We start from the raw sequence: 14,843 nt of genomic DNA on the forward strand, positions 1-14,843 counted from the left end.
GTTGTAACCCTTTCATGAATGAGAGAAGTGGATTTGGGCTTGGCTGAGCCCAATGGGACACAGACGCAGCCGCCCTAAAGCCCCCTCAAGACCCCGAAAGCCGGCGGCTCTTCCCACACACTGACCTCTGAGGCCAACAAGCGCCAAAACCACTGCAGCGAGACGACACTGTGACACCGGCACACCAAAGCCAACAATGTGTTCCTTCAGCAAATTGACAAGAGTATTGAGAGAAAATATAGAGAAAATTGGATTGTTGGAATTACATATAAAAAATTGGAGATAGGAAAAAAATGTGCAAGAGGGCTCTTATTTAATTCAACATTGAAGTAATTCAATTTTAGAGTATTTTAGAGATGGTCAGTCAGAAAACAGCCTGTAAATAAGGGTATTAGAGTTTCAGCACTAAACGTTGATGGAGTATTTTACAAAAAGAACATGGGTCATACCAGAGGTCAAAGATCAAACTATGATCACAGAAAATAAGTCCTTACATTTGTTAGCATAGAATATAATGAACTAAATAGGCATAGACTTTTTAGTTTTGGACTATGATTCCATCCAGTCGGAGAATCTCAAACATGTTTGATATATTGAGCTGATTTTAGAACACGTTTTCATTAGTCATGTGTCTCCTTGCAACGAGGTGCATGCGTCTGCGTGAGTTTTTTGTGTATGGAACAACTCGAAAGTCTGGAAGTTATGTACATAGGCCTATTTCCTGTATTTTCTGCTTGTATTGTAATAAAGACCAAAAAATAAATATGGATGGTCATTAAAACAATGCTAAAACAACAAAGTTGGTGGTGGCCTAAGACTTTTGCACAGTATACTGTGTATCTGAAAAAAATTTAGGGCGGGACATGTTTTGTCCATCGGTAATTGATTGGATCACTGGATCGTTGTTGTTTGCTATTGCTCTGATCTCATGTGAGTGACAGGTTGTCCTGCCCTTGTGCCAGTAAACACGTCATCAGAGAAGAGAAGAATAGTTGCAAAAGGGAGGGGGACGTTTTTTGATTAAAGACTATGAGGGAACGTGAATTTTTAAAAAAGAATGATGTGTACGGATAAATAATTTATAATAACAAATAGGCCTACTTAAATATTCTATTTAAAAAAAAAACAAGAATTGTCTATTTTGATTTTATGGTTCACACAAACAGCGTTGCAGCGCAACAAAAAAAGAAAAAAGAAAAGTCAGATTCTTAAAACCACAGCCCTCATTCGGGAGACCTCGGAATGTGTGCTGAGTCCAAACCGTGTCTACATCGGATGCGAGCAGCGCGACGCGTCAAAAGACAACAGAACCCGTTATAATTAGTGATAAAGGCTGCGTCCGAAAACCTAGGTAGCTGTCTTGCTGCCTCGCTGTCTTATAAGAGAATGACTTGTACGGCAGCGTTTGTGCATGAAGGCACCTCACGAAACTGATTTCGGACAGACTTCTGAGGCAGCGTAACAGTTTAATGATTTACAGCAATATAGCGCGAGCTTTGGTGAGAACTAAACAAATATTTAATTATTACAGTAGTAATTTCCCGATAGAAATTATATCAAAATTTAAATATGTTGGTCAATACGTTGGTATACACAAACTGAGCAGCAAACGCAACTTTCGGACGCCATCTTTATTTTTCTAGCTCAACTGTCACAGAATGGAAAGCACAGGATTGTGGGATATCAAAGGCAGCTAAGGATACATCTATGCTTCCTTCAAAAATCGATCTGAGCAAGTTATCTCATGAGACAGGAAGTGAAGCTAACATTGGATTCGGACATACCTTGATGCCTTACTACCTTGAAATGTGTCCTCAGAAGGCAGCATTTTCCAGTTTTCGGACGCAGCCATTGTCTGCACTGGATGTGTCGCGAAAAATTCGCGACAGTAAACGGATTCCCCGTTCTATTTCTGACGTAGTCCGAGTAATTTACTTGACATTTGATATTCAACAGTGCTTTGATCTGCCTGCATTGACACCATTTTCTTTAAGAGCTGCTGTGCAGCCAAAATTATATACCAGTTATCAATGTAAAGCTGCTTTGACACAATCTGCATTGTAAAAAGCGCTATATAAATAAAGGTGACTTGACTTGACTTTGCAACGGTCGGCCTGTTGCGTTCAGTTTAGACAGCTTTTAGCTGTTGTGGCATGGAGCGATGTGACGCAAAAAAAGATGCATCTGGTGTATCCCGAGGTTTACCGTAGTTATCCCGAGGTTTACCGTAGTCAATCGGATCCAGGCCGTATCCAGGTGAGACCAAGGACCTGTGCCTTGACACGACCACAACGCAGCCCTGAAGTATCAAGAGAGATCGAGTCAACTAGATCATCCACTGTGAAGGCCTCATCAACATGACAACCAGTGGCGCAGCTCCTCAACAACCGTCCATACCGGCGTGATGAATACGATCCTCAACTGGATGGAACTGAAATAAATACTTTGAATGTTGTGATCCTATCAGACTTATGATAGCAACCTGAGTCGTAACAAAGCACTGTTCGCCAGAGGAGAACAGGCCCCCCAACTAAGCCTGGTTTCTCCCAAGGTTTTTTTTCTCCATTTTAACACCTATTTTCCACTTGTTTGCCACCTGATGTCACCTGTTGGAGTTTGGGTTCCTTGCCACTGTCGCCTTTGGCTTGCTTAGTTGGGGACACTTGACATTTGACTTGACATTTGATATTCAAAAGTGCTTTGATCTGCCTGCATTGACACTATTCTTTAAGAGCTGCTGTGCAACCAAACTAATGTACCAGTTATCAGTGTAAAGCTGCTTTGACACAATCTACATTGTAAAAAGCGCTATATAAATAAAGGTGACTTGACTTGGCTTGGTGTAGAAACGGTGTTAGGCAGCTGACTTGTTACCTCGCTGCCCTATCAGGGAATGACTTTGCACCTCACAAAACTGATTTTGGACAGACTTCTGAGGCAGTGTAACCAGTTAACCCCTTAGCATTCCTATTAAATTTGCCTAAAATGCATACCCAAAGTAAACTGCATGCTATTCTTGAACCATTTGGACTATATGAAAGGTATGTGTACCGCGGGCAGTACAGTGGAACGCTAACAGGCTAATAATCTACAACTAAATAGAGAGATCTTTAGTGATAACCAAGCAAACATTTCAACACACACATTACTACAGCAGTAATTTCTTATTAGAAATGACATCAAAAGTGGAAAACGTTGGTCAAAAATGTATGTTTACAAACAAACCATCCACCAACCGCAACTTTCAGACGCCATCTTTGTTTTTTAGCTCAACTGTCACAGAATGGAACGCACAGAATTGTGGGATATCAAAGGAAGTGAGGGATACATCTATGCTGCCTTCAAAATCGATCAGATGAAGGCATCTCATGAGACAGGAAGTGAAGCTAAAACTGGATTTGGACGTGCCTCAATGCCTTCCTACCTTTGAATGCATCCTTCGAAGGCAGCATTTTTAAGCTTTCGGATGCAGCCGTGATTATGTGCATGTTGGAGAAACGGATGTGACGAAAGGTGCAGAAAGGTCTTTACGACTCGTCGTGAAAGCTGCCTGTTAGTGTGTGGGGTAGGGTTAGAGGTTAGTTTCTGTTATAGCAATTCACTTTTCAGCACCCCCATTACTCCGACATGCAGCTACCCCCGTCTCGACAGTCAAAGAGGTCCGTCAAGCCCATGTATACTTGGAAAAACTATGGAAAAACTATGTAAAAGCAGTGCAGCAAAACGCACAAACACGTTCTGTGTGATAAAAGTTTGATTTTATAATCATAATTTGACACGGAGACAAGGGAGTAGCGCAAACAGGATTACATGTTACGCATTAGAAACCGTTATGCTTTTTCACTTGTTTGTGTGAAGTAACACAGCAGGCTGTCTCACTGTGGGAAGAGTGAGAAGCACAGGACAGAGACAGATGGCACCAAAGCACATCCTAATTCCCAAAAGCACACATCGACAGATATCTGTTTCCCCCTGGTGCCCCACAGGAGGAACTGCTACCAAATTGAAACATTTGTTGCAATTTATAAAAATGTACAGTTTCTATAGAGTGACTGAAATAGCCATTAAAAATACAAAAACTGCATTTGGAGACTATATTCAAAAACTCCAAAATTTTACCCATGATACTCTGTCTCCAGTGGTCATTTCTGTCCGTACCCTATAAGACAAGAAAATCATGTGAGGGAGGGGGGGACATGTCACATAATCTGTCTCAATTTTCAAAATCTATTAATTTTGTGCGTGGCTCACCTCCCTATCACCCGATCTTTAGGAGCCGTGCTTGTTCTGACAATTATTATTATACTACAGCAACAGAGAGAATTAAAAGACGCTCCCTTCCATACATCTCCCTGACCCTCCTCTCAGACAAGAGGCTTGCTAAATGAAAAATGGACATGCTTTAAGAAGTATTGATTCCAGCTTTAAACAAAGGTAGACTCAATATTATTTAGCCCTAAATACATCTTTGTTATCTGTGTCGGTGCACCAGTCACGCTGCTGTCCTCGTAATCGCAGACATAAAAATAATAGGGCTATTCCCCCAACATTGACTGAAGCAGACCTGTTTGGGCCCTTTGACCAAGTGATCCATCTATTGGCTTTAAGCGTTTGCGACAATGCTTTGGTAGTCTCTGCACAAGCTGAGAAGGAAAGACAAAAAGACATTGTTTTAGACAAAATGGCCATGGTTTGCATATTGTATTTTACTGTTTATTTAAGATAAGAAGAATACAGTTTCTGATGCACATTACAAGCCAATACAATGACGAAACCACTGCGTAGTTTTAGTGAGCACAAGTCATATATTTCAAAATTAACTGAAAAATTATGAACTTATATCTTAGAGCTTCATACTGATTTACATCAGTATGATCAAGTTATCAGTGCTTCAATGAATACATGTAAAATTACTTTCATCTTAACATGCCACAATAATAATTATTAAATTATCTTACCCTCAAAATACTTTGGCATTGAACAGTAACACTAAATGGAAGGACTTTAGGATCAGTTACAACAATAAACTGTAAAATAACCAACCCATTACAGTATTTACTTGATGAAAATTCAACACACAAAGGTAGATATACAGTGCCCTCCATAAAGCATTAGGAAAATTGCTTTTTTTGCGGTATACAAGGCATCTGAAAACATTAAAAGATGAATATGAGGCAAAAGTGTCCCTTTTATATTAACACAAAAACTTTTACAGCTTTTACACTTAGTTGGCAAAACATATTAGCCTGGTAATACCAGACTCTGCTACTTCACTTTGCTTCGTAGACAGAGTCTGGAATGGCATAATAGAGAAGTGTTTTCTCTCTCGCTAGGGGACGCTTGTCTGAAGTTTAAAATCATTGGTTACCCGTAAGCCAATCAGATACGTTTAGTTATGACGTATGTTATCCGCCTGTACAGCCGCATCGAAGCACAGACATCATGCATCGAACTCAAATCTATGATTGAACTTCCACTGTAAACCTGTTGTAAACACATGATGATGTGAGCGAAATACCGGAGTGAACATGGCTGTAAACGACTTTTGCAGATTACGCGAAGTTAATGCATCCCGAAGTTTGCATCCCGTGTCTCGTTTCCCATTTCCGCGGTCGTTTCGGTTTTCGATTTCTCTAACCTACAATGTAAAACTCGGCGCTTAGCATCTACGTCACGGCTCTCAGCCCGCCCTCTGTTCGTTGATTGGCCCGGCTGTTTCCAGACCGGTGGCAAACACAAAGCTCTGACGCTGTATCAGACTGAGTACAGAAGCGAAATGAAATTGAGCGGAAGTAGGAAGTCTGACGTAGTCAGGCTAAAAACATATGTAGAAACAAAACAATTCTGTACCTTTGCCTCATTCATCTTTTCATCATGTCAGATACACTGAGTGTTGAGCAAAAAGAGAAATTTTGACCTCAATTTATAGATGATGCAGCCATCTTAAAGCTCATAGATTATTATTATACCACAGCAGTCTTTTTAAACAAATGAAGTAGAAGTCACATCCTCGTTCATTGTTATGAACCAACAGTTTCTTTAAATTATTTTACAATTTAATCTGCACTGCTAGTGCTGCCTGCACCTTTAACTAGATACATTAAAGTCAAAGCACTGTTTGTCTGGTGGGGTTTTTTTCCCTCTCAGATTTAAAGGATTAGTTCACTTTCAAATGAAAATTAGCCCACGCTTTACTCACCCTCAAGCCATCCTAGGTGTATATGACTTTCTTCTTTCTGAAGAACACAATCAAACATATATTAATAAATATCCTGACGCATCAGAGCTTTATAATGGCAGTGAGCGGGATCAACGAGTATGAGCTGAAGTAAGTGCTTCCATCCACATCCATCCATTATAAACATACACCACATGGCTCTGGGGGCCTTTTGAAGCGAAGCGATGCATTTGTGTAAAAAAACAAATCCTTATTTAAGAAGTTATGAAGAAAAATATCTAGCTTCCGCCAGACCGCCTTCCATATTCAAATTATGAAAAAAATGGAATTGGCGTTGCATCAGTTAAAGGATTAGTCCACTTTCAAATAAAAATTTCCTGATAATTTACTCACCCCCATGTCATCCAAGATGTTCATGTCCTTCTTTCTTTAGTCAAAAAGAAATTAAGGTTTTTGATGAAAACATTCATCAAACATTCAGCTAGTTCAAGACAAGCATCTATGGTTAAAACGTATATAATTTTTTCTTTTTTTTAATGACTGATAATTTCTCTAGATAATACCCTTATTCCTCGTCTTGCATCGTTTAAAGCCCTTTGAAGCGGCACTGAAACTGTAATTTTGATCTTCAACCGTTTGGAGGCCATTGAAGTCCACTATAAGGAGAATAATCCTGGAATGTTTTCATCAAAAACCTTAATTTCTTTTCGACTGAAGAAAGAAGGACATGGACATCTTGGATGACATAGGGGTGAGTAAATTATCAGGAATTTTTTTATTTGAAAGTGAACTAATCCTTTAACTTTAACTTAAATTCTTTTACACTTTCTTCATATGTTGAATACACAAGGCGGTCTGGCGGAAGATAGATATTTTACTTCAAAACTTGTTAAATATGGATTTTTTTTTTTTTACACAAACACATCGTTTCGCTTCAGATGGACTTTATTAACCCCCCGGAGCCGTGTGGAGTATGTTTGTGATGAATTGATGGATGTGGATGGATGCACAGCTCATACTCGTTGATCCAAATCACTGCCATTATAAAGCTTGGATGCGTCAGGATACTTATTAATATATCTCAGATTGTGTTCATCAGAAAGAAGAAAGTCACATACACCTAGGATGGCTTGAGGGTGAGTAAAGCTTGGGCTAATTTTCATTTGAAAGTGAACTAATCCTTTAATACCCAAACTAAAAAAAAAAATTGTAAGGCATTAATTCTATTCGTTTAATGTCTCCAGTGGAGTTAAGCATGCAAAATAACTATATGCTAAACCTTTAAGGACAGTCCAGAAAGGAAGACAATGCATCTGGATTCAGTTACTTTTTAAGTAAACTACTTTCCAATTCATTAAAAACACCCAATCCATTTTATGGTGCAGAACCCTTATCCTCAAATGTGCTTTTCCATGTGTTGAGAAAGATGGTGCGAACGAGTGAAGGTGCGGAGGCACCGCGGGCAGCTGTAAGGCCTCTCGCCCGTGTGTGTTTGTTTGTGTAACTTCAGGTGCTGGGGCAGAAGAAAACTTTTCCCGCACTCCGTACACTTGTAGGGTCTATGGCCCGTGTGACTGCGCCTGTGCTTGCTCAGGTCGCCTGAGTTGTTGAAGCGGCGGTCGCAGTCAGAACAGGCGTAGGGTTTTTCCCCCGTGTGTCTCCTTATGTGTTTGGTCAAATCGCCAGACTGGGCGTAGCTGGAGCCACACTGCTCACAGCGGTACGGTTTCTCGCCGGTGTGCGTGCGCATGTGGTTTTTCAGGTGCTGTATACGGACGAAACGCTTGCTGCAGACGTTGCAGAAGTATGGCCGTTCTCCCGTGTGAATGCGCAGGTGTTTCTTCAGCACGTCCTCCCGTGAAAATGTCTTTGTGCACTCTCTGCACTGCAGTAATCGCTCGGAGTTGTGCGCTCTTTGGTGGACCTTCACGTACCTCAGAGCGGAGAATGTTTTGCCGCAGTCGGGGCACGGAAATGCTTTTTCCTTAGAGTGAACTTCTTGGTGGATACGAAGCGTCGATAGGTGGCTGAATCTCATCCCGCACTGGGGGCACTGGTACGGCCTTTCCCCAGTGTGGGTTCGCAGATGGCATCTAAGGTGGGCCATCCTGGCGAACTCTTTTTCGCATTCAGGGCATTTGTAAGGCCGGATCCCCGTATGGATGACTCTGTGCTTCCGCAGACTCCCCATATCATAAAACCTACGGCCGCAGTCTTCGCAAACGAATGGCTTCTCGCCCGTGTGAGTGCGTTTGTGTATCGTCAGACACTGAAGCGTAGAGCAGTTCTTGCCACAATCTCGGCACAAGTAGCCACGGTCCATGCAAATGGGTTCGTCAACATCCACTTTGAGTTTCGTCTCATCCTCGTGGCAGCGATGTGGTCCGAGACCCCAGACTCCGGCAAAGCTTTTACCACATGCGGCACAGCTAATATGTCCGTCTTTACACACCGTGGCTAAGCCATGGCATCTGCGGCAGTGGTTTTGCAGGTTACCGATGTAATCGAAGCTACGATCACACTGCGGGCAGGTGTAGCGCTTTCGGGTGGGTTTGGGCGTGGGAAGGTGTGCCTTGCGCATGTGGGTCTCCAATTGCCTCTGAGAGAAGAACCAATAGTGACACATCGAGCAGCTGAGCATCCCAGAGGATATTTTAGAGCAGTTGTACACTTTGTGGTTTTTTACCCATGCCAGATATTCACTTTGATGGCACCATTTGAGGTGTTTGTCCAGGTATGTAAACTCAGTGAAAGTCACAGAGCAATGGGGGCAAGGAAAAACAAGGGAGGAAGAAGCTGTGAGAGGAAAATACAGAAAAATATAACATGAATGTCAAAATGTCAAGTATTCTTAGGTTTAGGTTATGATCTCAAATCAATTAACAGGCAATGTTATTAATGGTAATGAAAACAACAACATAGACAAACATATATAACTACGGAAGAGGATTAGGGCCAAGCAATAATAAAAAAATAAAACCATCTCGAGATTAAAGTTGTTAAATTTCAAGAAAAAAGTCTAAATAAAATGTTGAGATAAACTCGTTAAATTACAAGAAAAAAATCGTTAAATTTCGAGAAAAAAGTTGAGATAAAACGTTGAGAATAAAGTAATTAAATTACGAGAAAAAAGTCGTTAAATTACGAGAACAAATTCGTTAAATTATGAGAAAAATGTTGTTAAATTTCGAGAAAAAAGTCGAGATAAAATGTTGAGAATAAACTCGTTAAATTACGAGAAAAAAAGTCGTTACATTTCGAGAAAAAAGTCAAGATAAAATGTTGAGAATAAACTCGTTAAATTACAAGAAAAAAGTCGTTAAATTTTGAGAAAAAAGTCGAGATAAAACGTTGAGAATAAAGTAATTAAATTACGAGAAAAAAGTCGTTAAATTACGAGAACAAATTCGTTAAATTATGAGAAAAATGTCGTTAAATTTCGAGAAAAAAGTCGAGATAAAACGTTGAGAATAAAGTAATTAAATTACGAGAAAAAAGTCGTTAAATTACGAGAACAAATTCGTTAAATTATGAGAAAAATGTCGTTAAATTTTGAGAAAAAAGTCGAGATAAAATGTTGAGAATAAACTCGTTAAATTACGAGAAAAAAAGTCGTTAAATTTCGAGAAAAAAGTCGATAAAATGTTGAGAATAAATTACGAGAAAAAAGTCAAGATAAAATGTTGAGAACAAAGTCATTAAATTACGAGAAAAAAGTTGTTAAATTACGAGAACAAATTTGTTAAATTATGAGAAAAATGTCATTAAATTCTCATAATTTAACGACTTTTTTCTCGTAATTTAATGACTTTATTCTCAACATTTTATCTCTTCTTTTTTTCTCGAAATTTAACTTTTTTTCTCATAATTTAACGAATTTGTTCTCATAATCTAATGACTTTTTTCTCGTAATTTAATGACTTTATTCTCAACATTTTATCTCGACTTTTTTCTCGAAATTTAATGAGTTTTTTCTCGAAATTTAACAACTTTAATCTCGAGATGGTTTTATTTTTTTATTATTGCTTGGCCCTAATCCTCTTCCGTATATAACTGGAAGTCCTGAAACTAAATGTAATTTTATAAAATCACAAAAAAGGACGCAAATAAATGTATATTTTTTGTTTATATTTTCTTTTGAAATAAATGCTACATTCATTATAATCCAACTATTGTTCAACTTAATTATAAAAACTAAATATTTATACAGTCAGTATCAGTTTTTGATACAGGGCAAATTGTATAACCTTCATTAAACAGGGATATGCCACTAACAGGAAGACTTCTTGTGTTTTTAATGTTAACAAGAACTAAATGAAATTGTAGACTGAAATAAAAACTTGTAGAATTGAAGGAACTGGAAATAAATTAATATACATCCATATAACTCTTATTAACTTTTATTTATTTAAAAACAATTTCTAAATAAAATTTACATTTCAAAAATAATCAACTCAACTGTTATTTAATGTCATTATAACAAATTAAATATTTACATTATAGGTATCAGTTTTTGATACAGAATATATTGTTATGGGCAAATTGTATAACCTGCCTTCATGAAACACGAATACGCCACCAGATAACACTTTTTAAATTATATAATTTACCACACACTTTGGCAGCATAAAAATACTAAAATAAAATAAAATCAAAATAATAAATACTAAAACAGCCAAACTAAACGAAAATAAAAGGACAAAAATAAAACAGAAATAAAAATCAAAATTCGAAATTACAGTAATTCTCTTGAATTTTCACGCATGTCTAGAAAGTCAAACATATAACCCGAAGGTTGCAGGTTCGATTCTCAATACCGGTAGGAAAATGTAGGTGGGGGAGTGAATGAACCGCACTCTCTTCCACCCTCAATACCCACGACTGAGGTGCGCTTGAGCAAGGCACTAATCCCCCAATCACTCCCCGAATGGCTGCCCACTGCTCCGGGTGTGTGAGTCCACGGTTGCAGTGTGTGTGTGCGTTCACTACTCACTGCTCCTATTGTGTGTACTGTGCACTAACTTTGATGGGTTAAATGCAGAAGACAAATTTCGAGTATGGGTTACCATACATGGCCTTCATGTCACTTCTCTTCACTTAATTTATAAGACCAAGGAATATTAAATAAATCAATTACCTGAGTTTTTCTCCAGGCCAGAAGCACCCACAGAGTTTTCATCTGCTGTCTCAAGCTTCACTTCCTTCCAACTCTCATTTTCCTCCTTCACAATCAAGGCAGACTCTCTCTGCAGCACTTCATAAATGCCAGGCTCAGTTTTGATCTGAAAACTGGGTGGGTTTAAGGGGACACAGTCTGGTTCTGTCTTTGGAATAAATGCTCTGAAAGCAGTGGGATGAGGCTGTTGCTTCTGTTGTTGGTGTTGTTCAGATGACACAGTTAGGACTCCCAAAGCCTCCAGCTCTTCTTGTTCTGGTCTCAACTGTGTGACCTCAGGACAGACGTCCATAACACAGTCCTGAGTGTTATTAGATGTTTTTGTTTTATCCGTGTCGATACTGATGCCATCACTATTTGATGGCAATGGCTCTTTATCAACATTTTGCAGCAGTTTGGTTATTTTCTTTTTTTTCTTTAACATGTTAGCTTTCATCTTCTTGTGCACAACCTAAAGAAATATTTGGGAAGGACAATAATATAGTTTATAGTTTTAATTACAAGACATTCCTGGAACAGCATTAATACTGTGATATTATTACTATTACATCAAAATTTTATCTTTTTAATTATAACCTAAACTAATAGATGTTTCTGTTCTCTAATCTAAATCTGTTTTGGAACATGGTAGCTGGTTAAAGGTGGTCTAACAGTCTGTACAAACTGGTCTAGCTGGTTTCCCACCATGGCCAAGCAGGTGTTTAGCTGGTCTCTCAGTCAGGCCAGCTGAAAAGTGTGCAAAACTCCTTTTAAACCAGCCAAGAAGACTGCCTGAGGACACAGGGACACCAACTAAACCCAGGAAACCACCATAGGCTGGTTTATGTTTTTCAGCAGGCATGTTTAATCATGAAGGTTCATATAGCTAATGTGACAGTATTAGCTGGTTGCACACATGCAGATGTAAACAGGAGGGTCCTGCTGACCAAAGTAAAGCAGAAAATCTTCTTACCGCAAATGCTAAACCTTTAGTTAATCGGTTTCATTTAGACGGCAATGAAAATCCAACTGGACTGAAGATCGTGTTGATTGTCCAGTGGACTCTGACAGCCTTTGGTGTACAGCATCCTACAGCTCAAACAGGCGTTTTGTACATCCTCTCCTAAAATGACAACACCACGTATAATTACACTAGGGGAAATTTAGTTATCAGGGACCTAAAGCAGCTTGCAATAGAGTCCAGGTCTGAAATTCGTTATTGGTTATAGATAACATGTAAAGCCAGCAACGGTAGTACGTTTCAAAATAAGGTAAACGCTGTAACGGTTTTCAAAATAAAAGTTCTTGAACGCTTGTTTTATATTTTTCTCTTTAATAATAATAATAATAATAATAAAAGAGTGGAGATAACTTTTAAAAGACTTATTCCCAATAAAACAATTTTAAACTAATTAAAATTGTGTAAATTTCCATAAAAACAAAAATGCTTTGATGTCAATTTTCACACCGTTTTCTCTACAGCTAATCATAATAGAACCAAATCAACCTATCACAGGAATGATCACTGTGTAAGAGACCCAATTTAAATCATACCTAAATTTTGATCAAATGTGCAGTTACTGGTTTTGCTTCTGCACAGCAGTGGGTTATTTTTTTAAGAAGAAAGTTTTATGTCAGGTCCAAAAAAAAAAAAAGACAAACCCTGGTAACCATTAATGGATGATATTTTATTATGGACAAACTGCTGTTAAGCATGAAAAGCATGTGCATCAACCACAGTAAAAACTGTAAAAGCATTTGAAAATGTCTGAACAGAACACAAAGCTTCCTTTACCTTATTCAAACCTGGTTTAATGCAACAAAATAACCAACTGTCAACTAAAAATTGCTTTATCCCTTGTGCGGCATCCGAGATAAACATATGGCTTCTCCTGTTGTGTTTTTAATATTTACATTAAATAATCATTGTGTCAAATGAACACTTTTCATAGTATCTCATAATTCACCAGGACTCTTCAATTCTCCCTCCAAAAAAAAAAAAGGGAAAAAAAAGAGAGAAATGTAACTTTATACATCAACCTACATAAATATCAGTCAGATTGCGCTCAGAAAAGAACAGTCCATCCTCAAAACAAACAAAATAAGCAAAACAATGGTGACTCCATATAAATGGGAATACTGTAACAAACGCCATAAGCCATCATACAGGTAAAGAGCTAACTCGTGTTTTCAGTGTTTTCTTCTCTTTATTTTATAACCTTAGTGTCTCACCAGGAGCATACTATATTTTAATGTTTAAAATTTTCATTGCACTTTTTGTTCAACAGATCTCATACATCGGGCTAAACATGACCAAAATGCTGCAGCAACCCAGATTGGGCGATAGATTGAGTTGATCATCAGGACACAGTTCATACATGCTACAGGTTTAGCCCATTGTCCTACAAAATAATGATACAAATATTCAACAGTTGGTGAAACTGAAGTAGTGTAAGTAGGGAGCAGAAAAAAAGAAAAGAAAAAAAGTAGTATCCTTCATTTCCTACACAATGTGAAAAAAATGTTACTTTGCTGCACGGGCCCTTGTTAATAAGCTTATTCTTTCATTTACATATATATATATACACACTCACATTTGCAGCACTAAAGCTTAATGACCTAAACTCATATAATAATAATAATAATTCAATCCTAAATTTAATACGAAAAGAGTGTGAGGATTCAGTCACACAGTTATATTAGCGTATGGTCAAGGCAAAGTGAGTAAAGGCATGTCATCAATGCAAACAAAATGGACATGTAACCATAAGCTGTCGATCGACAGTCTGAAATGCATCTTCAGTCTGAATGAATATGTATAAAAATAAGCCAATGGCTCACCATGAAACAGACCTATTGACTAGATTCAAATCTGCTATATTACAGGAAGCATCAACCAATCACAGCCATGACAAAATACCAGTAACAAAAGCATTACAACTACATTTTTTACAACATCTGTCCACGTTTTTTGCAGACGATCAAAGTTTTGCACATTCAAGCGGACATGTTGCACCGTCTCTTGGTTCGGATGGCAGTTCAGATTGTCACATGAAAAAATATAAAGCACATTGGTTCAGCTGCAAAGACAATTTTTTCACCAGTTGATATGTCATGCCGTTGTCATCGTCTTGTCCAGCTAATTTCAGTAGTGTATATAGGACAAAAGGACGCAGCAACAAAGCATGAAGATACAAGTAGGGCATTGCATAAAGGTTGTTGCCTTAAGTCAATATGGAGCTTGTTAGGAGTGATAAACAAGTAAACGACACTTAATTAATTACAGTATATGTACAAATCACATTTCCTATGATTTACCTTTTTCCTCTCCTGTATTAAATACATCCCTTTTGTAACCCCAACAAAGCAAACCAAAATGAAAGGGATAGTTCACCTTAAAGGGATAGTTCACCCAAAAATGAAAATTGTGTCATCATTTACTCACCCTCAAGTTGTTCCAAACCTAAAGATATTTGGAAGAATGTCGGTAACCAAACAGATCTCGTCCCC

At 38.2% G+C, this 14,843-nt stretch overlaps 1 protein-coding gene and 1 long non-coding RNA gene across 3 annotated transcripts; both read right to left on the reverse strand.

The window, feature by feature from the left end:
* Positions 1-3,333: 3,333 nt before the first annotated feature.
* On the reverse strand, positions 3,334-5,365 carry LOC125243614. Its single transcript, XR_007179069.1, has 3 exons — positions 4,565-5,365; positions 4,252-4,380; positions 3,334-4,159 (listed from the first exon to the last, which is right to left on the reverse strand). It is a non-coding gene; the product is annotated as an uncharacterized LOC125243614 (long non-coding RNA).
* Positions 5,366-7,316: 1,951 nt separating this feature from the next.
* LOC125243535 (zinc finger protein 883) lies at positions 7,317-12,628 on the reverse strand. 2 transcript variants are annotated; one of them, XM_048153258.1, is made up of 4 exons: positions 12,307-12,628; positions 12,039-12,125; positions 11,316-11,805; positions 7,317-8,974 (listed from the first exon to the last, which is right to left on the reverse strand). In XM_048153258.1, exons 2-4 carry the CDS (start codon positions 12,039-12,041, stop codon positions 7,575-7,577), a joined length of 1,893 nt encoding a protein of 630 aa, XP_048009215.1. In that variant the 5' UTR covers positions 12,042-12,125; positions 12,307-12,628; the 3' UTR covers positions 7,317-7,574. The 2 variants fall into 2 exon arrangements, with proteins under 2 accessions (XP_048009215.1, XP_048009216.1); XM_048153259.1 differs by lacking the exon at positions 12,039-12,125 and having other exon boundaries at positions 12,307-12,626.
* Positions 12,629-14,843: the final 2,215 nt, after the last annotated feature.

Source organism: Megalobrama amblycephala, linkage group LG13 (genome assembly GCF_018812025.1).
Source record: "Megalobrama amblycephala isolate DHTTF-2021 linkage group LG13, ASM1881202v1, whole genome shotgun sequence".
Classification (NCBI taxonomy): domain Eukaryota; kingdom Metazoa; phylum Chordata; class Actinopteri; order Cypriniformes; family Xenocyprididae; genus Megalobrama; species Megalobrama amblycephala.

Bases quoted from the DNA above. Each gene is read 5' to 3' on its own strand.
- LOC125243535 (XM_048153258.1), bottom strand. The intron at 8,975-11,315 runs GTAATTGATTTA...TTCCTCTCACAG, and splicing joins TGGCCTGGAGAAAAACTCAG to CTTCTTCCTCCCTTGTTTTT.